Consider the following 26743-nt stretch of genomic DNA (forward strand, 5'->3'; position numbering starts at 1 on the left):
CACGTCAAAGACCGATGGAGTGGTTGATCCCACAGCTGTATCTTGCCTTCGCTCACTAACTTTTGCACTGAGACAAACTTTAACCCTTTCTCTTCACCATGTTTTTGTGACAGAAGATAAGTGCAGGGTTTCAATAATGATAATAAAGGACAAATAAATACAGTCATCAAGGTGTCAAGCCAATGTGCAACGCATGAATTGAATAATAATATCTTTGAAAAACAATTAACAGGAGTAAAAGTCTCGCTTTTAGGGATGAGGCCATTTCATTGAAAGCAAAATATGTTTTATATGTCACTTTCATGATGTCATGTTTTGTAAGCATACATACAAAACAATCCAAAGCCAACAGAATGGCTTCAATCTAAACCTTGTCAAGCTAGTTGACGAACATTGTCTTCAGCTCACAGCCAAAATTTGGCGTCAAAGCAGAAACACTTCAAGAGCCACGCCAATCAAAACCCAGCACCCATCCGATTCTCCACTGTGCATCTTCACAGGGTTTTTGAGGGGAAATTACATTGTGTGCGTATTATACTGTACAATGCGACATACAAAATGTGCTTGAAACAAGAGCACGCACTTAGACATAATGATGGCGTTTTGGCAATGAAGTTTGACAGCGGGATGCGGGGAATGATTGTGATCTGAAAGTGTTCACAAGGAGAAAATGGGCAGACTGGCTCTGGCTTGGATCTGTGTGTCTGGGCCAAGGCAGGGGTAGAACAGTGCAAATGGTATCAAGCTGTTTCAAGTGGCAGTAGGTAGCCAGCAAGAGCTGGAATTAAGTAACCCAAAATCGGTGAGTGGTCTCAACTCACATGTTTATGGTAACAGTCTAGTTTAGAGAAGTGGGACAAAACATCCTATAACATCTAAAGTGTCCTGCGTATTGTCAGCGTATGGGCTTTATTATAAAGTGGGTGATTATTCTTTTATTTTGTGTAGAGCCTTTCGCCAAAAGCTGATAGGTGCCGATTCTGACTTGGATACGCGCGCCTAAATATAACTTAGTCCTTTTTCACACTTTCTTTTCTGCGCGCATTCTGACTTTGTTTTGTTTACAACAAAACGACTGTAGTCAATCTGATTTATCTCAAAGTATTTCCAAAAATGGTTGAGACATCTAAGATGGTGGTTTAAACCCCCTGGTTTTTAGGCTGATTTATGCCCCAAGTTCCTTAAACACTGTGTCTATTTGTCCCCCCTGCCAGTCCCTCCAGGCAACCCAATCATCGAGTCCCGGGAGGGGCAGGTAATCGAGGGCAATGAGACAGAGATGACCTGCACCGCCATGGGCAGCAAGCCCGCCGCCACCATCAGATGGATGAAGGGAGACAAAGAGCTCCAAGGTAGGTTACTGCCCGTTAACACTGTCATGCCCAAAACACTTTGTCAACCCTGTCACTCACAAAATACTTTAGTGGTCTTCTACAACTCAGCGGAGTCTCCGACTGAAAGACCAAAGTCTTAAACTAGATGTTTCTTTTGAAGACGGATAAGAAGGCGACGGTTGAAGCCATTGTAGTGAATTACTCAGTATGAATTGTAAAGTTGTCTATTGTTGTAAATGCATCATTTTCCATTCCCTACATTGATTAGGTTCAAATGAATTGACTCAGTGATATAGTGATACATTCATGACCATATCTTTATTCAAAGACCTTCACATAGTGTGTCAATAAAACCAGACAGAGACTCAGTGGGTGATGGCTCATCACCAAGTCAACACCAAAACCTCTCCCCTCATCATCTCCATAGACGTTTCCTTTAACCCATCTCTTGGCACCTCTACCTCTACGGTCTCTTTCTAACTTTCCTCTCTCTTGATTTATTTTCTACTTCCTTCCTTCCCTCATTCCTTTATAATTAGCCCCACGTCAATGACACTTCCGCCTAATTGGGTCACTCCCGTGGCTCTGAATGAGTTCCATTAGAGTGATGGGCTGGCTCAGTGGTCGACGAGCCTCTTGGCACAGTGGCAGCTTTCAAGCCTCTCTTCAAAGGGAGCTGGGATTAGGGGGGCCCAGGATTGGGCCAATGGAATGACCCCCTGCTGTTCCAGTTCCTACTCAGCATAGTCCAAAGCTCTTCACCCACGTCATAACCACAACCTCATACCAATCACTAATGGTGCAAAGCCCTAATGAGGAGTCAAAGCCTTTCAACTTGGTTTCATCTACTCAATGACCACTTTAACTCAGGAGACGGTCGGCTGACTCTGGTCCTGCAGGACTGTGTGCAGTGTATGCAGGCTTAAAGGAAAACTCCACTCAAAAACTATATTTTGGTCCACTGTTAATACAGACCCAAAATGTTTTGCATGTCAGTAGTCAAGTTTTCAAGATATTTGACTTTCAAGAAGCAAAGTGTCACTTGCCACATCATGATGATGCGTGGACTAATATTGTCATTTTTTTAAGATAATTTTTGAATGGATTTTTCCTTGAACTTTCTGCCAAGCGCTAACACCTGACTCACGTAATCAACTAATCATGGTCTTCAATATAGACCAGGTTTAGAGGAATCCGGTGTTTTAGTGCCTAAGTCTGCACCCACTGTGGCACTCCAGGACAGTTGGACAGTTCCATGCGTTAACCATTAGCGTAACTACTCCAGTCTTGTTGAATAGCACTGGCTAGGCCTAGCTGTGTGGATGATATCTTTCTTCACTCTCTGTGTTGACAAGAGAAGTTACCTGACAACAAACAGAGGATGACGGAGAGTTCCAACATCTGAACTTTACTGCAAACCGTGTAAAATGTTTTGTGATGTTGCTAGACAACAGTTCCAGGGCTTTCTATTGCCAACCACCTCTGAACGTAGACTCGCTTCGTCTTGAACGATGTGGAGTGGAGGCCATGTTTTTTGCTTTTAATTGCCACATCAACATGATGAATATGGCATGTCACATTGTTCAAATCAGATTTCAAATCACATTTTATTCGTCACATGCTTCGTAAACAACAGGTGTGGACTAACAGTGAAATGCTTACTTACGGGCCTCTTCCCAGCAGAAATAAAGAAAATAGAGAAATAATCAAAAAGTTAAAGTAATAATACAGAATGTATTCATACCCATTTACTTATTCAGCCCAAATTCAAAATGGATTAAATATATTATTTTGTCTCACCCATCTACACACAATACCCCATAATGACAACATGTTTTTAGACGTTTTTGCAAATGTATTGATAATTATATATATATATAATTTACATACAGTACCAGTCAAATGTTTGGACACGAATCAAATCAAACTTTATTTGTCACATGCGCCGAATGCAACAGGTGTCACCTTACCGTGAAATGCTTAGTTACAATCCCTTAACCAACAATGCAGTTCAAATATTTACCAAATAAACTAAAGTAAAAAATAATAAAAAGTAACACAATAAAATAACAATGACGAGGCTATATACAGGGGTTACCGGTACCATGTCAATGTGCGGGGGTACAGGTTAGTTGAGGTAATTTGTTAATGTAGGTAGGGGTAAAGTGACTATGTGTCGATAATAAACAGCGAGTTGCAGCAGTGTAAAAACAAAGGGGGGGGTAAAGTTAGGAAGGAAGCCTGCCTGTATCTTAGTAACTCAGTGTATTGATACGCCATCCAAAGTGTAATATAACTTCACATTGCTCAAAGGGATTTTCAAAGTCTGTTTTTTTTTTACACATCTACCAAAAGGTGCCCTACTTTGCGAGGCATTGGAAAACCTCCCAGGTCTTTGTGGTTGAATCTGTGTTTGAAATTCACGTCTCGGCTGAGGGACCTTATAGAAAATTGTATGTGTGGGGTACAGACATGAAGTACTCATTCAAAAATCATGTTAAACACTATTGCAACGTATTATGTGATTTGTTAAGTATATTTTTACTCCTGAACTTATTAAGGCTTGCCATAACAAAGGTGTTGAATACTTATTGACTCAAGACATAGTTCCACTTTGACATCATGGGATATGGTGTGTATGCCAGTGACACAAAATCTCAATTGAATCACAATTCAGGCTGTAACACAACAAAACGTGTAAAAAGTCATGGGGTGTGAATTCTTTCTGAAGGCACTGTAGATACACAATGAGTAACGATAACTCCACTATATACAAGGGGTACAAGTACCGAGTCAATGTGCAGGAGTACGAGGTAATTGAGGTAGATATGTGGGAGTTGTAATAACTTCATAGACAGAATGTGGAGGTTGAGAAGGAGGAGGCTTGAGGTCAGAAGAGACCAGGGCTCTTTATAAAGTCATCTTTCCTGGGTTCCTTGCAAAATCATGTATAGATGGTCTGAGGGTAAGGACCTTAGACCTCTAATATGGTTGAGAAGGAGGCAAGGAGATAGGAATTGAGGAATCATGGAATGACTAATTGAGATAGAGCCAGGATGTAGGACACAAGAGGGAAGAACGTGTCACCACGGTCCATGCCACTCGCCGCCTGCTCCAAATTGCTTTCGGCACCTTGCAGATTTATTTCTAATTAAACATCCTCATGATTTAACCTAATTACCTTAAGGGATAATCGGGCGTGTTTTAAATATCATTTAAAGGTTACATACCTGTCCTGAATGTAAACCAAGATGTCGGCCTCTGAAGCAAAGCCTCAGTTATCCTACTACCATTATAGCTCTTCTCTTGCCCTCTCTCGGTCTCTCCCGCTCTCTTTCTCCCCTCACCCTTGCCCTCTCTCTGTCTCCCTTCTCATTTCACCCCTCTCCCTCTTTGTCTTCTTTCTTATCCTGCTTGTTTTGTTCTGTGGTTAATATTTCCCCCTCTTTTATATCCTGACTTCCACGGATATCTCCAGCACTTAAGCGTACGAGTGAAATGAAAGTCAAGGAACAATGGAGCTCCAGCAACACAGGTTTTTGTCTGGACAAGACTAGATGAGAGAGAGAGAGGCGGGTGGTGGACGGAGAAGTGACGGACAAGGGTGAACATGGCCATTAGCCTTAAGTCTTCAAAGAGAACCACCGGGGTGATTTCAATTATCCTGCCACACTGCCAGAATGACTGGCAAATTGATAAAAGCATAATTGAACTTGCAGTCGGCAAGTAGTCAAGAAATGTCTGAGGCGTTTCGACGGATCTGAGTTCATTCTCCCCAAATGCAGGCCACTAGCGTACCCCACCCCCCGTACTCCTAAATGGCGCTTAAATTACAATGATCGATTTTCGAATGTAAAGTAACGGGGACTGTTAATGGCGCTGCATGTGAAGGAATAGCTAAGCAATTAAAAGTAGCTTGACTCCATCTGCATTGATGTTGAACCCCGAGCTTCACTCTTCAACTACCAAAGCAATTCGCTTTTCATTAACGTTAATATGTATGCTAGCACTCAAAAATAGTGTTGGAATAATCTCAAGCGCCACATCTGAGATTGTGGCTATCAAACGGAGATGCTATCACCGTGGGAAGATGATATCTTATCTAAGTAAATAAGATTCAGTTTGCATCATCCAATTCAAAAGGTATTTGCATCTCCATCTTTTGAGGAAGTGCCCAGCACAGGTTTACTATAGTATAATGTTGACAGCGCAGTGCAGTGATATGCAACATACCAGCAATTATCTACTGTGTGATTATAACATAAAATGTAGGGGGAATCAAATTAACTCCTTAGGTCAAGATATACATTGCACATTCTCGATGTGATAGAGCCAGTGTCTGCTGACTGTCTTTTCCCCTGGTAGTAAATTGTTCACTTGATCTCATTGGTCAGGCAGTTACCTCAGCTGGTTTCTCAGTTTAGAAAAATAACTGACTGTGTTTGATATAAGACACACTTACTGCTGGCTTGATTCTGAAGCTAAGCAGGGTTGGTCCTGGTCGGTCTCTAGATGGGAGACCAGATGCTGCTGGAAGTGGTGTTGGAGGGCCAGTAGGAGGCACTCTTTCCCAGGGCAGTGATTGGGGATGGTTCCCTGTGTAGGGTGCTGTCTTTCAGATGGTACATTAAACAAGTTCACTAAAGAGCCCTTGGCACTTATTTTAAGAGTAGGTGTCCTGGCTAAATTCCCAAGCTGTCCCTCATACCATCACGGTCACCTAATCATCTCCACCTGACAATAGGCTCCTCTGTAACTATTCCCCAGGTTGTTGCTGTAAATGAGAATGTGTTCTCAGTCAACTTACATGGTAAAATTGACTTGGCCAGAGCTTTTTATACGGTAGACCATTCCATTCTTGTGGGTCGGCTAAGGAATATTGGTGGCTCTGATGGGTCTTTGGCCTGGTTTGTTAAATACCTTTCTCAAAGAGTGCAATGTGTAAAGTCAGAACATCTGCTGTCTCAACCACTGCCTGTCCCCAAGGAGTTCCCCAAGGCTCGATCCGAGGCCCAACGCTCTTTTCTATTTACATCAACAGCATAGCTCAGACAGTAGGAAGCTCTCTCATCCATTTATATGCAGAGGATACAATCTTATACTCAGCTGGCCCCTCCCCGGATTTTGTGTTAAACGCTCTACAACAAAGCTTTCTTAGTGTCAACAAGCTTTCTCTGCCCTTAACCTTGTCCTGAACACCTCCAAAACAATGGTAATGTGGTTGGGTAAGAAGTGTTAGCTATTTAGCAGGCTTATGGCTTGGGGGTAGAAGCTAGTCAGGAGCCTGCTGGTGTCAGACTTGTTGCTGCAGCCATGCGGAAGCAGATAGAACAGTCTATGGATAAGGTGGCAGAACTCTTTACCAATGTTCCAGGTTTACCTTTCACACTGCCTGATATACACTGAACAAAAATATAAACTTAACATGCAACAATCTTTAAGATTTTACTGAGTTACAGTTGATATAAGGAAATCAGTAAATTTAAATTAATTTATTAGGTCCTAATCTATGGTTTCACATGACTGGGAATACAGATATGCCTCTGTTGGTCACAGATACCTTAAAAAAAAATGTGCCGTGGATCAGAAAACCAGTTAGTATCTGGTGTGACAACCATTTGCCTCATGCAGCGCGACACATCTCCTTCGCATAGAGTTGATCAGGCTGTTGATTGTGGCCTTTGGACTGTTGTCCCGCTCATCTTCCATGGCTTTGTGAAGTTGCTGGATATTGTCAGGAATTGGAACACACTGTCATACATGTTGATCCAGAGCATTCCAAACATGCTCAGTGGCGGATGAATGGCACGACAATGGGCTTCAGGATCTCATCACGGTATCTCTGTGCAAATTGCCATCGATAAAATGCAATTGTGTTCATTGTCTGTAGCTTATGCCTGCCCATACCATAATCCCACTGTCACCATGGGGCACGCTGTTCACAACTTTGACAACAGCAAATCGCTCGCCAATATGACCCTGTCTGCCATCTGCCCGGAACAGTTGAAACCAGGATCCATCCGTGAAGAGCACACATCTCCAGCGTGCAAATGGCCATTGAAGGTGAGAATTTGCCCACTGAAGTCGGTTACGACGCCAAACTGCTGTCAGGTCAAGACCCTGGTGAGGATGACGAGCACGCAGATTAACTTTGCTGAGACACTTTCTGACAGTTTGTGGAGAAATTCTTCGGTTGTGCAAATCCACAGTTTCATCAGTTGTTCAGGTGGCTGGTCTCAGATGATCCCGCAGCTGAGGAAGCAGGATGTGGAGGTCCTTTGCTGGAGTGGTTAATAATGGTCTGCGGTTGTGAGGCCGGTTGCACGTACTGCCAAATTCTCTAAAACGATGTTGGATGCGACTTAAATTCTCTGGCAACAGCTCTGGTGGATAATCCTGCAGTAAGCATGCCAATTGCAAGTTCCCTCAAAACTTGAGACATCACTGGCATTATATTGTGTGACAAAACTGCACATGTTTGGGGCCTTTTATTGTCCCCAGCACAAGGCGCATCTTTGTAATCATCATGCTGTGTAATCAGATTCTTAACTTGGAACCACCCATCCCGGATCCGGGATAATTGTCATCAACTACGCTAAATAGCATAGCGCAACGGTCAAATAATCTTACTCGAAAATATTCATATTCATGAAATCACAAGTGAAATATAGCAAAACACCCTGTCGTCTCAGATTTTGAAATTATGCTTACAGCGAAAACAATACAAGCGTTTGTGTAAGTTTATCTATATACTAGCAAAACATTATGTACACCTAGTGGCAGGTAAATGTCCAAATACATCCGTTAGTTGGATGCGTTATGCTTAGGAATCCACCGGAAATAGTGGTCACGACAACGCAGACAAAAATTCCAAATGATATCCATAATGTCGACAGAAACATGGCAAATGTTTTTATAATCAATCCTCAAGGTGTTTTTCAAATATCTATTCGATAATATATCAACCGGGACAGTTGGCTTTTCACTAGGACCGGGAGGAAAAATGGCTGCCTCTCTGTTTTGCGCAAAAATCACACTGAGAGCCAACAACAGACCACTTACGCAATGTGGACGTTTATGCTCATTCTTCAAAATAAAGGCCTGAAACTACGTCTAAAGGCTGTAGACACCTTAGGGAAGCCACAGAAAAATGTATCTGGTTGATATCCCTTTCAATGGGCAATAGGGATGCATAGAAAGACAGGGGTTTCAAAATAAGAGTCACTTCCTGATTGGATTTTTCTCAGGATTTCGCCTGCAATATCAGTTCTGTTATACTCACAAATAATATTTTTACAGTTTTGGAAACTTTAGAGTGTTTTCAATCCTAAGCTGTCAATTATATGCATATTCTAGCATCTGGTTCGGAGAAATAAGCAGTTTACTTTGGGAACGTTATTTTTCCAAAAATAAAAATAGTGCCCCCTAGCTTCAAGAGGTTATTAATATGCCACACCAGTCAGGTGGATGGATTATCTTGGCAAAGGAGAAATGCTCACTAACAGGGATGTAAACAAATTTGTGTACAACGTTTTGGAGAAATAAGATTTTTGTGCATTTGGAATATTTCAGGGATCTTTAATTTCAGCTCATGAAACACTTTGCATGTTGCGTTTATATTTTTGTTCAGTATACATTCAGTTGCCAGTTTATTAGGTACACCACTCCATTCACGAAAATGGTTGGCTCCTACAGACAGTAATTCACTTACCCATGGATTGCTATATAAAGCAGGCAGACAGGCATCGAGGCATTCAGTTACTGTTCAGTTGATCATTTGAATGGGCAAAACGAGTGACCTAAGCGATTTTGAGCATGGTATGATCATTGGTGCCAGGGGTGCTTGTTCCAGTATCAGAAATGTCTGGCCTTCTGTGCTTTTCATGAACAACAGTGTCCAGGGTTTACAGAGAATGGTGCACAAATAAAAAATGTTCAGTCAGCAACAGTCCTGTGGCTGAAAAAGCTCGTTAATGAGAGAAGTCGAAGGAGAATTGCAAGAATTGTGCAAGCTAACAGGCCGGCCACAAACAGGCAAATAACGATGCAGTTCAACAGTGCTGTGAAGAACGGTATCTCGGAATGCACAACTCGTCGGGCCTTGTCACAGATGGGCTATTGTAGCACACGACCACAGCCTGTTACACTCCTATCAGCTAAAAAAAATATGCAACTCTAGAGGGCACCCGATCACTAACGCTGGACAGTTGAGGAGTGGAAAAACATCACCTGGTCCGACAAATCCCGGTTCCTGTTGCATCATGCTGATAGCATAGACAGGATTTGGATTAAGCAGCATGAGTCCGTGGTCCCATCGTGCCTGGTGTCAATGGTTTACTTTGTAGAATCCATGCCCAAAGAATTCAGGCTGTTCTGGAGGCAAAGGTCCGACGCGGTACCTAATAAACTTGCCACTGAGTGTAGAGGTCCTGGATGGCAGGGAGCTCGGCCCCAGTGATGTACTGGGCTGTCCGCACCACCCTCTGTAGGCGGTGCTGTTGCCATACCAAGCAGTGATGCAGCCTGTCAAGATGCTCTCAATAGTGCATCTGTATAACTTTTTGTGGATTTGAAGGCCCATTCCAAATATTTTCAAGATTCTTCTTCACAACTGTGTGCTTGTGTATGGACCATTTGAAGTCCTTAGTGATTTGGACACCGAGAAACTTAGCTCTCTACCCGCTACACTACAGCCCAGTCGATGTGGGTGGGGGCGTGCTCACCACCCCCTCCCCCTTTCGTGCAGTCCACGATCAGCTCCTTGGTCTTACTGACGTTGAGGGAGAAGTTGTTGTCCTAGTACCACACTGCCAGTTTCTGTCTCATCGTCACCGGTGATGATGGTGTTAGAGTCGTGGGTGGCCACGCAGTCATGGGAGAACATTGAGGACAGGACAAGACTAAGCACACACCCCTCATGGGCCCATCTCTCTCTCAACCCCCCTTCCTCTCCTGTCCCTTGTTCATTCACACTCATTCTCTATCCCTCTGTCTCTCCCTCGTCAACCTCCCCATCTCTCAATCCAATTTAAATCTATTTCAGTTATTGACAAGACCAAAATACACTCATGCTTCCAAATATTGTTACAAAATGGGACAATGAGGAAAGGTACACATCCCTGCCCACTCTCCCTCCCTCTCCGCTCTTTGTGCAGTTGTTGGGCGCAGTTAGCCTATTGTGTGGATAGTGTGTTGTCTGTATTGTGTAGCACCACAGTTACTCATCAGAACAAGGTATGTGTGTAGGCCTGCTTCACACCTCGCTGTGTACTGTTGGCAGGGGTTACTTTGGGTCAAAATCCCTAAATACAACACAAATAAACTGTCCCATCCAACACAGCAGCCATTGAGAGACTCACAAAAGCCCTCAACAGCAAGACATTTCCAGCTGATTCTCCTTCCATTGACCATTCTCAAGGACGTCTCCCTCTCTCCACCACTTTTACTGTACAAGGTCACTTTCACCGAGCCGCTCCATTCAGAGACCCACAATGGACGCCTCTCCCTTACGCTAAGTTATTACTAGTCTTCCCACGTAGCCTTGAGTACAACAGTATCCCTTTGTTACTATTTCATTACAAATTAAACATATTCCACTCCCAATTTCATGTGGTTGGTTACATAATACAAGCTTTTCATAGGGGGAAAAATACGTTTTGTTTTCAGGTACGTTCAGAGATGTGTACTTCCACAAAAAGTACCAAATACCATGTGGTGTCCTTATGAAAAGAAAACATATATAGCTAGGCCAGTTACATTAATGGTCTAAAGATTAAGAAGATTGTGTTATAGTAGGTCCTTACAGTCTTGTATGGCATTTTTCTTCCCTATAGTAAAATATGTCACAGGTACAGTTGAAGTCGGAAGTTTACATACACCTTAGCCAAATACAACTTTGGAAGTATGCTTGGGGTCATTGTCCATTTGGAAGACCCATTTGTGACCAAGCTTTAACTTCCTGACTCATGTCTTGAGATGTTGCTTCAATATATCCACATCTTTTGTGAAGTACACCAGTCCCCCCTGCAACAAATCAACCCCACAACATGATGCTGCCACCCCCGTGCTTCACGGTTGGGATGGCCTCCCGCCTTTTTCCTCCAAACATAACGATGGTCATTATGTCCAAACAGTTCTATTTTTGTTTCATCAGACCAGAGGACATTTCTCCAAAAAGTACGATCTTTGTCCCCATGTGGAGTTGCAAACCATAGTCTGCCTTTTCTATGGCGGTTTTGGAGCAGTGGCTTCTTCCTTGCTGAGCGGCCTTTCAGGTTATGTCCATATAGGACTCGTTTTACTGTGGATATAGATACTTTTGTACCTGTTTCCTCCAGCATCTTCACAAGGATCCTCTGCTGTTGTTCTGGTATTGATTTGCACTTTTCGCACCAAAGTACGTTCATCTCTAGGAGACAGAATGCGTCTCCTTCTTGAGCGGTATGACGTCTGCGTGGTCCCATGGTGTTTATACTTGTGTACTATTGTTTGTACAGATGAATGTGGTACCTTCAGGCATTTGGAAATTGCTCCTAAGGATGAACCAGACTTGTGGAGGTCTACAATTGTTTTTCTGATGTCTTGGCTGATTTCTTTTGATTTTCCCATGATGTCAAGCAAAGAGGCACTGAGTTTGAAGGTCGGCCTTGTAATACATCCACAGGTACACCTCCAATTGACTCAAATGATGTCAATTAGCCTATCAGAAGCTTCTAAAGCCAGGTGCCGTATATCGTCATACGATTAAACAATATAAAGAAACTCTGCACACTGCAATCTATGCTCGCATGTGGTTTATTGGTGACAACGTTTCAACCACTCAGGTCTTCATCAGGTGCCATAAAATACTGTGGTCTGTGTTAAACGACCCACTACTTAATTCCAAAAACATGATAGAAAATGGCTGTAAATAACACACAGTGGACCTTTAAATGTGTCTGTCTTCATTTTCCCTCCCAGGTAAGTCGAAGGTAGAGGAGATGTACGACACCATGTTCACCGTGACCAGCCAGCTGACGTTCACCGTCACCAAAGAGGATGACGGTGTGCCTGTGGTGTGCATTGTGGATCACCCAGCCGTCAAAGACATCCAGGCCCAGACGTACCTTGTGGTTCATTGTGAGTATGGGCCGACACTCAAACCCTGTCTATTTTTACAGAAATATTCCTTGCACATATGATACGGAAACGTATGGAGAGCATGGGTGAGATACATGTTTTCTACTGATTGAGGGAAATCATTTTAGATTTTGTTGTTCCACATATGTTGACTGAACTTTGTCTATCCATCATTTTTTGCACCCAACACAAGTTTGCCCCTTTTTCTCAGAGGCCTTTGTCCAACGACGACAGACAAAGGCCTTCAAACTGCATTTCAGGAACTAAAATCAACCAACTTAATGTTTGGCCTATGTTTAATATGCAGTAGTGGCATTATGATACAATGGGTAAGGCCCTGAAGTGCTTGACTTGGCCTTTGGGCTGAAGACCTAGGCTTCAGATACCATTATCTACATAAAAGGGTAACGGTATTTTCTCTTGCCTTTCCTTCCAAAACTTGACATACAAAATAAACAAGGATGCTCCATCTGACTCTTCCTTGGAAGAGACGGGCTCATGTGCCTCGTCGTGACATTTGGCCGCTCTCCCATTACAGTAGCAGACTGGTTCTCTAGGCTGCCCCTCTCAACTGCTTCTGCAGAGCTTTGCTGGGCTGCCCCTGCTGTCACGTTCACACAAGTACATTTTTCACTTTGCGCTGGATAGATATGGAAGGGGAAGAGAGGATACGGTTCAATGTTTCACATTGAACTACCAATATGGTGGCAATTGGATTAGAAATTTTAGCAAATACAAAAATAATTGTGTGATAATGAACTATCATTCCAAATTCCTAAAATTCTCCTCCAAGGTGAGCCAGCCGGCAGCCCAAATTCTACCCGTTCTCATTCCACAGTCCGCCTTGCGCGCTCTCATCAGAAACATCGCCTAGCCATGCTGTTGGGGCAGGCAAAAGCAATCAATGTTGAAGTCATTGAGTGCACAGGCTGGCCTAATAGACTTCTTTCTGCCATAGAAAATAGAAAAAACATGGCCAGGGATATTAAATAAGTCCAGTAATAATATTGATGGCTTGCTGGGCAAGGTAAGCAGGGTTACCCTACTGCTCAGTTTCCCCCCCCCCCCTCCTCCAAGGGGTCACTAGTTCAGCTTTCCATGGCAGATGGATGGCCGAGGCTTGAGTGCTGCAGGGGGACGCAGATAATAAAGGAAATAATTATATTAGCATACTGATAATGGTCGTCTTCCTGGACGATACAGACGCTCTCATTTTCCCCAAGTGGTAATACCAGGAAGTCACCGGAGCGCGTGTGTGTCTAGCGAGTTTAAGATGGTACAACTCCGAGACAGACACAGGTACTATAGCCATCAAAACACTAAACCTCTAGTTTTATGATGACATTTTGAAGATGACAAGGACAGGAGATATTACACTGCAGTGAGAGGACAATTGAGGGATGTACTGTAGTGTCTTTTATCAGTACCATCCCTCTGCATTGCATGTAATGGTTTCATTTTAATCCACACCACAAGATTCGAGCAAAGTAGTTTCAATAACTTTTGTGAGAGTGCAGTGTAGAAACAAACACATCCCAAGTCTGAAACAAAGTTCTCTCTCGTAAAACGGGTACATGCCTGTCCAACCAATGTTGCGCCACACCCATCACCCAGTCAGAGTGGCACAGCCTCTGCCAGGGCTGTAATTTGGACTCCTGGACGGCCTGCAGATTGCTGTGTGTTGACCGAAAAGGTTAGGCAGTGGAGCAGCATGGTTGAGCTCCGCTGTTGAAATATTTAGTGATCTGCAAGTACAGCAAATTCCACTACGTGAGCCCTACTCCAACTGCTTCTGCAGAGCCTGGTTGGGCTGCCCCTACTGTCACGCTCGCACAAGTACTTATTCATATTGCGCTGGATAAATATGGAAAGGGAAGAGCGGATACGGTTCGATGTTACACGATTTCACATGGTCCCACCAATATGGCGGCAATTGGATTTTACATTTTAGTGACTACTACAAAATAATGTGATAATGAACTATCATTCCAAATTCTTGAAATTCTCCTCCAAGGTGAGCCAGCCAGCAGCCCAAATTCTACACGTTCTCATTTCACGGTCCGACTTGTGCGCTCTCACCAGACACTTCGCCTTGCCTGGCTGTCGGGGCAGGCAAAAGCAATCAATGTTAAAATCATTGAGTGCACATAGAAAATAGAAAAAACATGGCCAAGGATATTAAATAAGCCCAGTAATAATATTGATGGCTTGCTGGGCAAGGTAAGCAGGGTTACCCTACTGCTCAGTTGCCCCCCCCCCCAAGGGGTCACTAGTTCAGCTTTCCATGGCAGATGGATGTCCGAGGCTTGAGTGCTGCTGGGGGACGCAGATAATAAAGCAAATAATTATATTAGCATAATGATAATGGTCGTCTCCCTGGACGATACAGACGCTCTCATTTTCCCCAAGTGGTAATACCAGGAAGTCACCGGAGCGTGTGTGTGTCTAGCGAGTTTAAGATGGTACAACTCCGAGACAGACACTGGTACTGTAGCCATCAAAACACTAAACCTCTAGTTTTATGATTACATTTTGAAGATGACAAGGACAGGAGATATTACACTGCAGTGAGAGGACAATTGAGGGATGTACTGTAGTGTCTTTTATCAGTACCAACCCTCTGCATTGCATGTAATGGTTTCATTTTAATCCACACACCACAAGAGAGCAACGTGGTTTCAAGAACCTTTGGGAGAGTGCAGTGTAGAAGCGTACAGGCCTAAACAAAGTGCTTTCTATTAAAAACAGTACATGCCTGTCCAACCAACATAGTGGCAGGTATCCTAGTGGTTAAGAATGTTGGGCCAGTAACCCGAAAGGGCTGTTGGTTCAAATCCCCTAGCCGACTAGATGAAAAATCTGTTGATGTGCCCTTGAACAAGGTACTTAATCCTAATAGAGCCTGTAAGTCGCTCTGAATAAGAGCGTCTGCTAAATGAGTAAAATGTAAATGGTGCCAGACAGAGTGGCACAGCCTCTGCCAGGGCTGTAATTTGGACAGATGGATGGCCTGCAGATTGCTGTGTGTTGACCGGACAGTGGATCTCCGCTGTTAACATATTTAGTGATCTGCAAGTACAGCAACTTCAACTACAGGAGCCCTGGGGACAACAACATCAGTCTTAGTGAAAGTACCCGAATACTCCTCGGGAAATGAACCCATCAACAGGTCAAACACTGAGCAGAATAGGCAAGTATCCACTACATGACCAAAAGTATGTTGACACCTGCTTGTCGAATATCTAATTCCAAAATAATGGGCATTAATATGGAGTTGGTCCCCCCTTTGCTGCATTAACAGCCTCCACTCTTCTGGGAAGGTTTTCAACTAGGTGTTGGAACATTGCTTTCATTCAGCCATGAGCATTAGTAAGGTCAGGCACTGATGTTGGGCAATTAGGCCTGGCTCGCAGTCGGCGTTCCAATTCATCCCGAAGGTGGTTGAGGTCAGGCTCTGTGCAGGCCAGTCAGGTTCTTCCACAGCGACCTTGACAAACCATTTCTGTATGGACCTCGCTTTGTGCAAATCAAATCAAATTATTGCAAATTTATTGATAATGAAATACAGAAATATCTCATTTACATATAATACCAGTCAAAAGTTTTGACACAAACAAACTTTATTTGTCACATGCGTCAAATACAACAGTGAAATGCTTACTTACAAGCCCTTAACCAACAATGCAGTTTTAAGAAGAAAAAAAAGAGAAATTTAACAAATAATTTAGGCACAACAATAAAATAACAGTAGCGAGGCTATATACAGGGGGTTCCGGTACAGAGTCAATGTGCGGGGGCACCAGTTAGTCCAGGTACATTAGAGTGTCTAGTTTGAGAAACAAACGCCTCACAAGACCTCAACTGGCAGCTTCATTAAATAGTACCCGCAAAACACCAGTCTCAACGTCAACAGTGAAGAGTCGATTCCGGGATGCTGGTCTTCTAGGCAGTTGCAAAGAAAAAGCTATATCTCAGACTGGCCAATAAAAAAGAAAACATTAAAATAGGCAAAAGAACACTGGACAGAGGCCAGCATCCCAGAGTCGCCTCTTCATTTATTTTTAATTAATATAATTTTTTCATCCGTTATTTTATAGGGGTAAGTTGACTGAGAACACATTCTCATTTACAGCAATGACCTGGGTAAAAGTTACCGGATAGAGGAGGGGGATGAATGAGCCAATTGTAAACTGGGGATTATTAGGTGACCGTGATGGTTTGAGGGCCAGATTGGGAATTTAGCCAGGAATTTAGCCAGAACACCCCTACTCTTACGATAAGTGCCATGGGATCTTTAATGACCTCAGAGAGTCAGGACTCCCGTTTAACGTCCCATCCGAAAGACGGCACCCTACACAGGTCATTGTTGACGTTGAGACTGGTGTTTTGGATACATTTGCTAACTATGCTTAGTTTAGCCCTAATAACATGCCCCGAACTGCCGCTCTTATGGGGACAGTGCCTTGCAAAAGTATTCATCCCCCTTGGCGTTTTTCCTATTTTGTTGCATTACAACCTGATGATGATGATGAATGTGATGATAATGATGGTCGTATTAACACAACACCCAGCAGGAGTGCATTAGCCATACTGTGTGTGTTTTATTCTCGTGGTCCACGCCAGCCGTTGTTGCCAGGGCACTGTTAATGAAAGGGAGGTAATGGTGTGCTTTCTTTGACTTTCTCTCTCTTCCTTCTCTTTCTTTCTCTCTTCCTTCTCTCCCATCTTTTCCATTCACTCTGCCTCAAATTCAAATTGCCTTTCTTTTCTCTCTTTCTCTATCGCCCCGCCACCCACCGCTCTCGCTTGCCTCTTTCTATTCCCTTTCGTCTCTCTCTCTTTCTTCCCTTTCTCTCTTTCACTTCCACCTCTCTCTCTTTCTTCCCCCTCTCAGTGTCGCTCTCTGTCTCTCTCTCACTCGCTCTCTCCCTGTCTGTCTCTCTTTCTTTTCCTTCTCTCCCTTCTGCTTCTCTCCCTCTATCTCTCTGTTCTTTCTCCCCTTGCTCTCATTAGCTCTGTACATAATACAGAGGCTGCTCTTTCTTCTGAACACGGCAGGCGTGTTGGAGTTCTGCCAAAGGGAGCAAAGGGGGGCCTTATTAGTGTTAACTTACTGTAAGGCAACATTAAAAGGCAGCCCCGACTGATTTACCCACTTTTATAACCCTGTTTCTGTCTTAAATGTTGTTGAGAGGACATTTATGGCTTTCTTACAGAAAGCGTCCAAAGCGTCTTTGAGGTCCAGACGTCTTGTTAGCGAGGCAGCTTTATTTTCTCTTTCATCTCGTTGCCTTCCCCGGATACTGCAAGGACGGCAGATAGTGTTGGAAGTTCATAAACATTACGGCAACTGACCCAAAGGGACTTATTTAATTTCAACCAATTCACCCTGCAAAAGAACATCTCTAAATAAACCAATCGATATCGACTGGACGACTAACCAACAGTTCAAAATAAACAGTATAGGTTCGCTGTTGGACACTCCTTCACACACTACCGCAACCTGAAGGCCAGAATCTGTCAAATCGTCTAGGTTGCGTACAATAATGACAACCTCGCCTCAAACAGTCCCTTCACAATCCCTCCAACTCCCCCGTAGGCAACATGCCACAAGCCTGTTTCATTTCACAGAAAATGTTGTAAAAACAGCTATGGACGACACATCTGCATCAAAGCCATCTCTTTACCCGTTGTCTATCACCGGGTGGTGGGGAGTAGAACCTGGCCAAACCTGTCCATTCTGCAGTCTGCGTATGACGGCCAGTCATGTTAATGGACGAGCTAAAGGTTGTTACTGATGGACCAGAAAGGTCAATGGTGTAGCTGTAGCCTGCTGTCGGTCCCATGGACTGTTGACAAACTGCACACCGCAGAGGAGAGAGGAAAGGCTTGGAGCATCCGTTGGAAGTGGACAGTGTGCTGCTGTGAAGATAGGAGGATACAGTAGGAGAATGTGGTCGTTTTTGAGGGGGTTGTGTGTAGGCTACTTACCAGTGTAGACTACTGGAGGGAGAAATCATTGGATGGTGTCATTGTAATGGATAGAAAGGAGCCGATCCTCCGATTTTCCATCCACCAGCCTCCACTGGTACTTAGTGAGGCCCAAACTCTGAAAAACCTTAGCATTGCATAGATCATTTTTATTTCACTTTATTTAACTAGGAAAGTCAGTTAGGAGCAAAATCTTATTTACAATGACGGCCTACACCGGCCAAACCCTAACCCGGACGACGCTGGGACAATTGTGCGCTGCCCTATGGGACTCCCAATCACAGCCGGTTGCGATACAGCCTGGATTCGAAACAGGATGTCTGTAGTGACACCTCTAGCACTGAGATACAGCGCCTTAGACCACTGCGCCACTCGGGAGCCCAAATAATAGCAACGTGTTGATAGATAAAAATATGGTTTCAAACAAAGATTTACCAAACTACAATACAAACGCTGAGTTTGTACCTGAAGCTTTAGAACTGTCTTTTTCATACAATATTAATATATTTTGCTCCAAATTTTTAAACATTTGTTTCGTGAACCTCCCAACCACACGTCCTTACATTTCACATTGCGTAGCCTGCATCAACTTGGAATGGAGAACCATTAAGTAGACTAGAGCCTACCTACTTGATAAACTTGTAATGGCACTAATGACTTGCATATTACATTGACGCACTGTCTCTCCCTCTCTCTCTCTCTCTTCCCCTTCCTCTCCTTCCACAGATAAACCAGAGGTGAAGATCGTAGTGGAGTTTCCTGACGGGCTGCCAAGGGAAGGACAGAACATGGAGCTGTCGTGCCAGGCCAAAGGCAAACCCCAGTAAGACGCACACACGTTTTACACACCTCCACGGGCTTACTGATGTACGTGTATGAATATTTATGGATAGTACGGAGTAGGTTGAATGTACTTTTCATATGCCTCCAAAGGGGAAACTGCTCCCCCTCCCCTCTTCCTGTTAGCTCACAACCTCTGTTATTAGCATACTACACATGCTCCAGGTGGAGCACAGTGTGGTTGTGGGCTTGTAAATGCGTTGAAGACGGACACATGCAGAGACTGTAACGCCCGCCCGTAGCTCAGGGAGCAAGCGGTGGCCGGTCGTAGTGGAAACGTGATGCCGGCTGCAGCGGTTCGCTGCGGAACACAAACGGTCATTACATGATGCTGTCAGATGTATGATCCCTGCGAAGACATTACATCATTACCCATCCTCTAGTCCCGAGGCACAATAATTGTGAAGGAGGAGACCTCTAACATTTCCACATTTCGACAGATACAGACTACACACACACACACATGCACACCTCCCTCCCTTTCCCCCTTCAAGTTTTGCACTCAGCAGGGAGAGACAAGGCGACTCTCACCCGTATTCATTTAATAAAGATGAAAATACAATCAATACAGTGGGCCAGAGAATTGGAAGTCATTTTCATTAGAGCCCGTGAGAGTTCTCTGCACTCATTACTGCGGCCAGATAGTGGCGGGCTCTGGCCGTGTGTGTCCATTTGTATTCTAGCCGCCCATCCTCCCTCTCTCCATTCCCCCACAGTCTCTATCTCTCTTGTGTCATCCCCACTTCCTCAGTAAACCACTTCTTCTAGGTCATTTCTCCTTACTCCGTATCGGGAGCGCAGCAGAAGCGGCCGACGCTGTGTGTGTATATTTAACCTCTGATTCCGGCTACCTAAGATTCTCGCCCTGACGAGGGAGTCTGATTTGCTTTCTCGAGCCGCCCGCCGCCTTCGCCATCAAATGTTGTTTTTTCACCAAGCCACAAAGGCGGGAGATCAACTGTTATTGAGCTCAAACTGCTCTTTTGTTTCGTGGCTTGGTGCTTTTTTTCCCCCTCCCTTTTCTCTCTCTCCCTCCCTCATTCTCCCCCCAAAAAGTTTTTTCAAAAGAAGGGAACAAGTTTAAACGGCAACACAAAAACAGAACAACAAGGGAGAGGCCTCGGCGCCCACTCAAGGGAAATAACGGTGCGCTAGCTAGCTAGCAAACCAGCCATTGAAGGTTGTGAGAGCAGAACAGAGCTAAGAGGTGCTTTGTTTTTTTTCCCTCTGTGCCGTCTGGTTCTTCTCACATAACTCATCGTCAAAGAAATGGGATCCAGATCCAGCACTTCATGTAAGCTTCCTGCCAAGGTAGCTAGGGAACAAATATGGCTGGGTAATGTAGTTAACCACGTCGAGAGGCCAGGAAGATAAAAGGCTACCCAACTAATAGCTCACACAGTTCAACACACACACACACAGCTATGAACACACACACACACACACACAAATATACTGAACAAAAATATAAATGCAACAATTTCAAGTTCGTATAAGGAAATCAGTTAATTTAAATAAAGTCATTAAGCCCTGATCTATGGATTTCACATGACTGGACAGGGGCACAGCAATGGGTGGACCTGGGAGGGCATAGGCCCATCCACTTGGGAGCCAGGCCCAACCAATCAGAATTTGTTTTTTCCCACAAAAGGGCTTTATTACAGACAGAAATACTTCTCAGTTTCATCAGCTGTCCAGTTGGCTGGTCTCAGACGATCCCTCAGGTGAAGAAGTCCTAGGCTGGCATGGTTACCCGTGGTCTGCGGTTGTGAGGCCGGTTGGACAAACTGCCATATTATCTCAAATGAAATTGGAGGCAGCTTATGGGAGAGACATTAACATGACATTATCTGGCAACAGCTCTGGTGGACATTCCTGCAGTCAGCATGTAAATTGCAAACTCACTTAAAACTTGAGACATCAATGGCATTGTGTTGTGTGACAAAACTGCACATTTTTGTGGCAGTTTATTGTCCCCGGCACAAGGTGCACCTGTGTAATGATCATGCTGTTTAACCAGCTTCTTGATATGCCACACTTGTCAGGTGGATGGATTATCTTGGCAAAGGAAAACGCTCACTAACAGGGATGTAAACACATTTGTGCACATAATTTGAGAGAAATAAGCTTTTTGTGCATATGGAACATTTCTGGGATCTTTTTTTTCAACCCAATCTAACATGGGACAAATACTTTACATGTTGCGTTTATATTTTTGTTCAGTATAGTTTGGCACGGTGAAAGAATCTCATTGGGTGTGTTTATGTTTATCCTAAAGGATACACCCTATCAGATGTGCCATAAAAAAAAGGAAGTACTAAGGAACCAATTAAATAATCCCATTATTTCAACAACAAAAAAATTGACATAATATGTATTCAACATCCAGGTCTTGGGGAAAACAATGCACGTGACTAGTGACACTACTGTCTCCTCTTTTTCCCATGTAGCCAATAGACCAGTCCCAAAAGTCCAAATGCGTATTATTTAATCACTGAGTGATATTGCTGTCCTCTCTCTGTCTGTCTCTGTCTGTCTCTGTCTGTCTGTCTGTCTGTCTCTGTCTTTCTCTCTGTCTCTCTCTCTGTCTCTCTCTGTCTGTCCCTCTCTCTGTCTCGCTCTCTCTGTCTCTCTCTCTCTCTGTCTGTCTCTGTCTCTCTCTGTCTGTCTGTCTGTCTGTCTGTCTGTCTCTGTCTGTCTGTCTGTCTGTCTGTCTGTCTGTCTGTCTGTCTGTCTGTCTGTCTCTCTCTGTCTCTCTCTGTCTCTCTCTCTAGTCCCCAGCAGATCAACTGGGTGAAGGTGGACGACGACCTTCCCTCACACGCCCTCATCACCGGCCCGGACCTGTACATCGAGAACCTCAACAAGACCTACAACGGCACCTACCGCTGCTTCGCTGCCAACTCAGTGGGCGAGTCGTATGACGACTACATCCTCTATGTCTATGGTACATACCTCTCGATTCAGTGCTCTCTCTGTCTTTATCTCTCTCCCTCTCTTATGACTACATACTCTACGTGTGTATGGTACCTACCTCACAGCACCCTCTCTCTCTCTATTCATCTCTCTCTATCCCCCTCTCTCCTGACAGCATTATCTGAACACGGTTCAATACCATTGATTCCAATGACATTCCTCTCTTGCAGGACATTCCCATCTAATCTGGTCATTTTCCATCCGGCAAATTGACTCGGCAGATATCGCTTACCAAATCGTACTAAGCTTGCAGGATAAATTATTTGGCTGCTATTTTGAGGGCATTAATGGACTGAAAAAAGGACTTGTTGACTGACATAGGAACAAATCGCTGAATGGATGTTATTTACAATGGAAGAGCAGGAGGTGGTGTTAATGACGAACACGGTAAAACAACAGGGCTTGTGAAAGATTATGCGTCGACTTGTCTTCACCTTTTTATCACACTTGTTAAACATGTATTGTATTTTGAAAAATTGGGTGTACGCCAATACCTGTGTTTAATCTCAACAGTGGCCAACATTGAAAAATGCATGTGTGACATATTCAGGGCTTTTGTAGTAAACAGTTTTTATTTCAAATATTAACCACACTGATACTACACGTTTTCACTATAATGCACTTTCCTGTCAGGGGAAATTACAATAGGAAATCCATTTAAGTTATTACCGTCCCAGTATGCTCAGTGGGGGCCTCAATATCCTCTAGGTTGGAGTGGTCTGGAAATGTGTAATACACTTTTCCCCCCTTCCATCATCAAGCTCACGTACAGTAAGTCAAGAAGCCTCAGCATCCCGCCCCATCCCACCCTGTCTCCCCTTAGTTGACAGGCAGAACTGATATAACCCCGGCCCCCATCCCTCTAATACGTTTGTTTCCCCGACTATTGTGAAGCTAAGTGATGGAGAGCAACGGCAGGGCAGTTGACACTAACTTGGTTACCGGGAGAAAGAATGCATTCCCCGGTACCCATTTCTTCAAGCGGCCCGTCGGTAAAGGAAAATTGGTGGGGCCCTGCAGTCGAATGAGATTTAGCAACCAGTTTACAGAGGCGTCCCTAACCCAATAAAGAGGACCTCCTTCCTTTACTAGCTCTGGCTTTTATTGCGCCGTGCCCGGCGGCATGTCTCTCTAGTTCTTCTCTCAGCTCTCTACACTTCCTCCCCTTCCTCCTGAGATGCTTCCGGGGGTTTCCTCCTCCTGCCCCTGGCGTCAACATCGGCGCTGAAGATTGATTGCTACTATGGATGAGACACTCCCCTAAACTGGTCTGGAGTATGTGCTTTTCTGTGTTTATCTCAACCGCCAACACCCGACCTGAGTCAAGCTGGAAGTCATATTGTTGTGTTGCCGGTACAGAATGAATTCCCCCTGTAAGGAAACACACAGCCAGAGATGAAACAATGTATCGGACCCTTTACAGTAACCTTTTTTGTCTTCAACCTATCTACACGCTGGCTTGGAAAATGAAGAACATAATGAAAAATATTGTTGCAAATAAAGAGACACCGTTTCCTATTAAGGGAAAGGGGGATTACTAGTCAGTTGCACAACTGAATGCATTCAACCGAAATGTGTCTTCCGCATTTAATCAGAAAGTTGCGAAGGGCTGCCTAAATCGATGTCCACGGCTCATAGGGAGCAGTTGTTGGGGGTTAACTGTCCTGCTCAAGTGCAGAATGGCACATTTTTCCACCTTGCCGGCACTGGGATTCAAACCAGCAACCTTTCGCCGCACACCCTAACCTAGTATAAGGAAACATATCTTTATTCCTGGCCAGGCAACAACACGTGTTTTACAGTTGTTTACTCTCTAGAGGCAGCCAAGCAAGGTAAAGCAGCATCAGATGTAACTCACGATCAGGAAGCCTAACTGGAGACAATCTACAGCACAGCAGCTGTAGGGAAACAACATGTGCAGTCCTGCCACAGCCAGAACCAATGTCATCAGCCAGCCATTATAACGAAGCCATAAATGATCTCATCTTGACACCCTCCTCCAACCCCCATTCTTAACCAGGGTCTTGTGCTCTTTCATTAGATTCTGGGGGCCAATATTTCCTCCTGGTTAGGGGTCGGCTGGCGCTTCAATTTACAAGGCAGATAACCTGAGATCAATGGTAGACTATTAGATCATGTCAGAGGTGGCTATGGGGCACTGTGACACCCATAATCACGCCCATCTGCAGACACGCAAATGTATAGAAATATCAGCCTTCCATATGGAAGAGAGAGCTCCTCTTCATCTTTCTGGTTGAATAACTACCAATTGCATAATTAGTGCAGTGTACTGCTTCCTACGGTGCAAGATGGCATTGATTTAGTCCAGCAAAGGTGGCTAATTAGCAGAGGGATCCCAGTGTCAGTCTCTCCCTGCAACGAAAATGAACACAATTAAGTAAACATACAAAAGGATGCCATTCAAAACAGATGAGTTGTCTCGACGAGGGACTTTCCCCCTTATAACCTCCACACACCGTCTTTATTAACGCGTAATTGTCCACCCGTTGATTGCGTGAGACAAGCATTCGCTGCAGGTGTGCCGTTGGCTTCCAATGACCGTTGTTAGCGTGGTGCCGTTGCCGGAGACTAGTTATTTTCCTCCCCTATTCTTTTCTCCTCCACTCCTCCTAGTTAGGAGAAGAGAGGCCCCATCACTCTTGTTTGTCATATCGTGCAGCTGGCAGATTTGGGAGAGGTTCTTTGCGCGGCGAATGCCGGGCACCGTCCCATTGCTGTGCAGGCGACAGAAGGGCCTCGGTAAGAGTCGCCTGCTATCTGCCAGGGCGAATAGGGGGGGGGGGGGGGGGGGGGGGGGGGGGGTCACTCCCCCGTGCTGTTCATAAGCTTTTAAATTGGAGTCAACTACCCCCATGGCGCTCTTTTGGGAGTGGGAGAGTGTTATTAGTTAGTTAGTGTTTTAGTTAGTGTTATTGTGCTGGAGTGTAACGTTATTCACCCATCTCCACACTTCATAACTCTCTGGAATGATATTCTCTGTCAGGCAGTCCCAGTATTTTAATGCAGCCTCCGCTCCAAGCTCTCTGGGCATCTCCACACTTCTTCATAACTCTCTGGAATGATTGAGTAAGAAAAGGAGTGATTTCTGTCTGAACGAAAGCTGTACCTGGGTTTTGTCCTTCACATACCGTGTGGCTCTTTCTTTTACCACACAAAGTCGATACACTTTTAATGAGCTCAGGAAGAGAATGTTTGGTAGACATTTAGGAGATTTGACCAGATTTCTTTCCACTCTTCCTGCTTCTCTCCAATATATAAAGCTGTGTGACTCCAGCAGGTGGCTGGTAGGGAAATCAACAGCCTAAAGTACACTATACTTTAAGTGCTCTATTAGCCAGATTGTTCTGTGTTTTCTTCATTGACTTTTACTCTGCCCCTTATTGAGTGAGATTCTTATACTACCCCCACATGTGCCAGTTTGCCACTCCCACATCAATCCCTTGGTTAAAGGGGTGGCAGGTAGCCTAGTAGTTAGAGCGTTGGGCCGGTAACCTAAAGGTTGCTAGATTGAATCCCCGAGCTGACAAGGTAAAAATCTGTCGTCCTGGCCAAGGCAGTTAACCCACTGTTCTGAGGCCGTCATTGTAAATAAGAATTTGTTCTTAACTGACTTGCCTCGTTAAATAAAGGATACATTTAAAAAATGTATTAATTGAGACGTTGCCTGCTTGCCTCTCTCCTCCCTACATCTGTGTGTCTCGGCTGGATCACCTCAGCTAATTTCCAGAGGTTTGTTTGTACTCAGCTGTCTAAGGGGATAAAACCAAGAGACAAAGGAAGAGAGAAACTCTCAATTTCTTGAGTTTCTTAGCATTTAGCGTGACTGTGGAGGGATATTCTTTGTCAGGCAGTCCCAGTATTTTAATGCAGCCTCCGCTCCAAGCTCTCTGGGCCCGGAATGCTGATTCATAATCTGCCCTGGTAAACAATCCACAGTGACTTAACAGGAAAACTCACACGCAGCTCCCCATATTTAAAACTCTGTAAGCTTCCACTGCATTTGATACAACATCCTTGGGAAAGCGGGTAGCATGGAGTGCTGCTTTTTTTAAGGGACACCTTGGTGAACATTCACTCTAGTCGAGCTTGTTTGGAGGGTTGGAAGCAGGGAAAGTATAGATCTTATTATCGCTGCCAAGTTTTTAATGAGCTATTGACACCGATGATCCCAAACATCTGCTAGGCCTCACAGTTTATTACGGGATAAAAACCAATTAAGTAGCGTCACTTCTCAGCTCAAGTTTGTCAGCTCCTGACACGTGTGAAACTCATCAGTGGCGCTAGCCCAGTTAGCCGGCTCCCGCCGCAAGATAGGCTTCCCTATTTGTCCGTTCAGCCATTATTTTTTCAAACCTCTGTTTACAGGAATGGAATATGTTCTTTGTTAGTAATTAAAAATGGATATTAGAGAGTGTGTTCGAATACAAATTCAGATCACCTCAAGGCCGGCTTGGTTTGCTTCT

General features: G+C 44.3%; 1 protein-coding gene across 5 annotated transcripts in view; it reads left to right on the plus strand.

The window, feature by feature from the left end:
- The window catches only part of LOC139423208 (cell adhesion molecule 1-like), a 434909-nt gene that overhangs the window by 363355 nt on the left and 44811 nt on the right, over window positions 1-26743 (plus strand). For all 5 annotated transcript variants that reach the window (XM_071174957.1, XM_071174958.1, XM_071174959.1 and 2 more), the window contains 4 exons: window positions 1215-1352; window positions 12294-12452; window positions 19170-19266; window positions 22058-22230. In XM_071174957.1, the coding sequence (XP_071031058.1) occupies window positions 1215-1352; window positions 12294-12452; window positions 19170-19266; window positions 22058-22230 (567 nt within the window). The remainder of the gene's footprint in view (window positions 1-1214; window positions 1353-12293; window positions 12453-19169; window positions 19267-22057; window positions 22231-26743) is intronic.

Source organism: Oncorhynchus clarkii, chromosome 12 (assembly GCF_045791955.1).
Source record: "Oncorhynchus clarkii lewisi isolate Uvic-CL-2024 chromosome 12, UVic_Ocla_1.0, whole genome shotgun sequence".
NCBI classification, from domain to species: domain Eukaryota; kingdom Metazoa; phylum Chordata; class Actinopteri; order Salmoniformes; family Salmonidae; genus Oncorhynchus; species Oncorhynchus clarkii.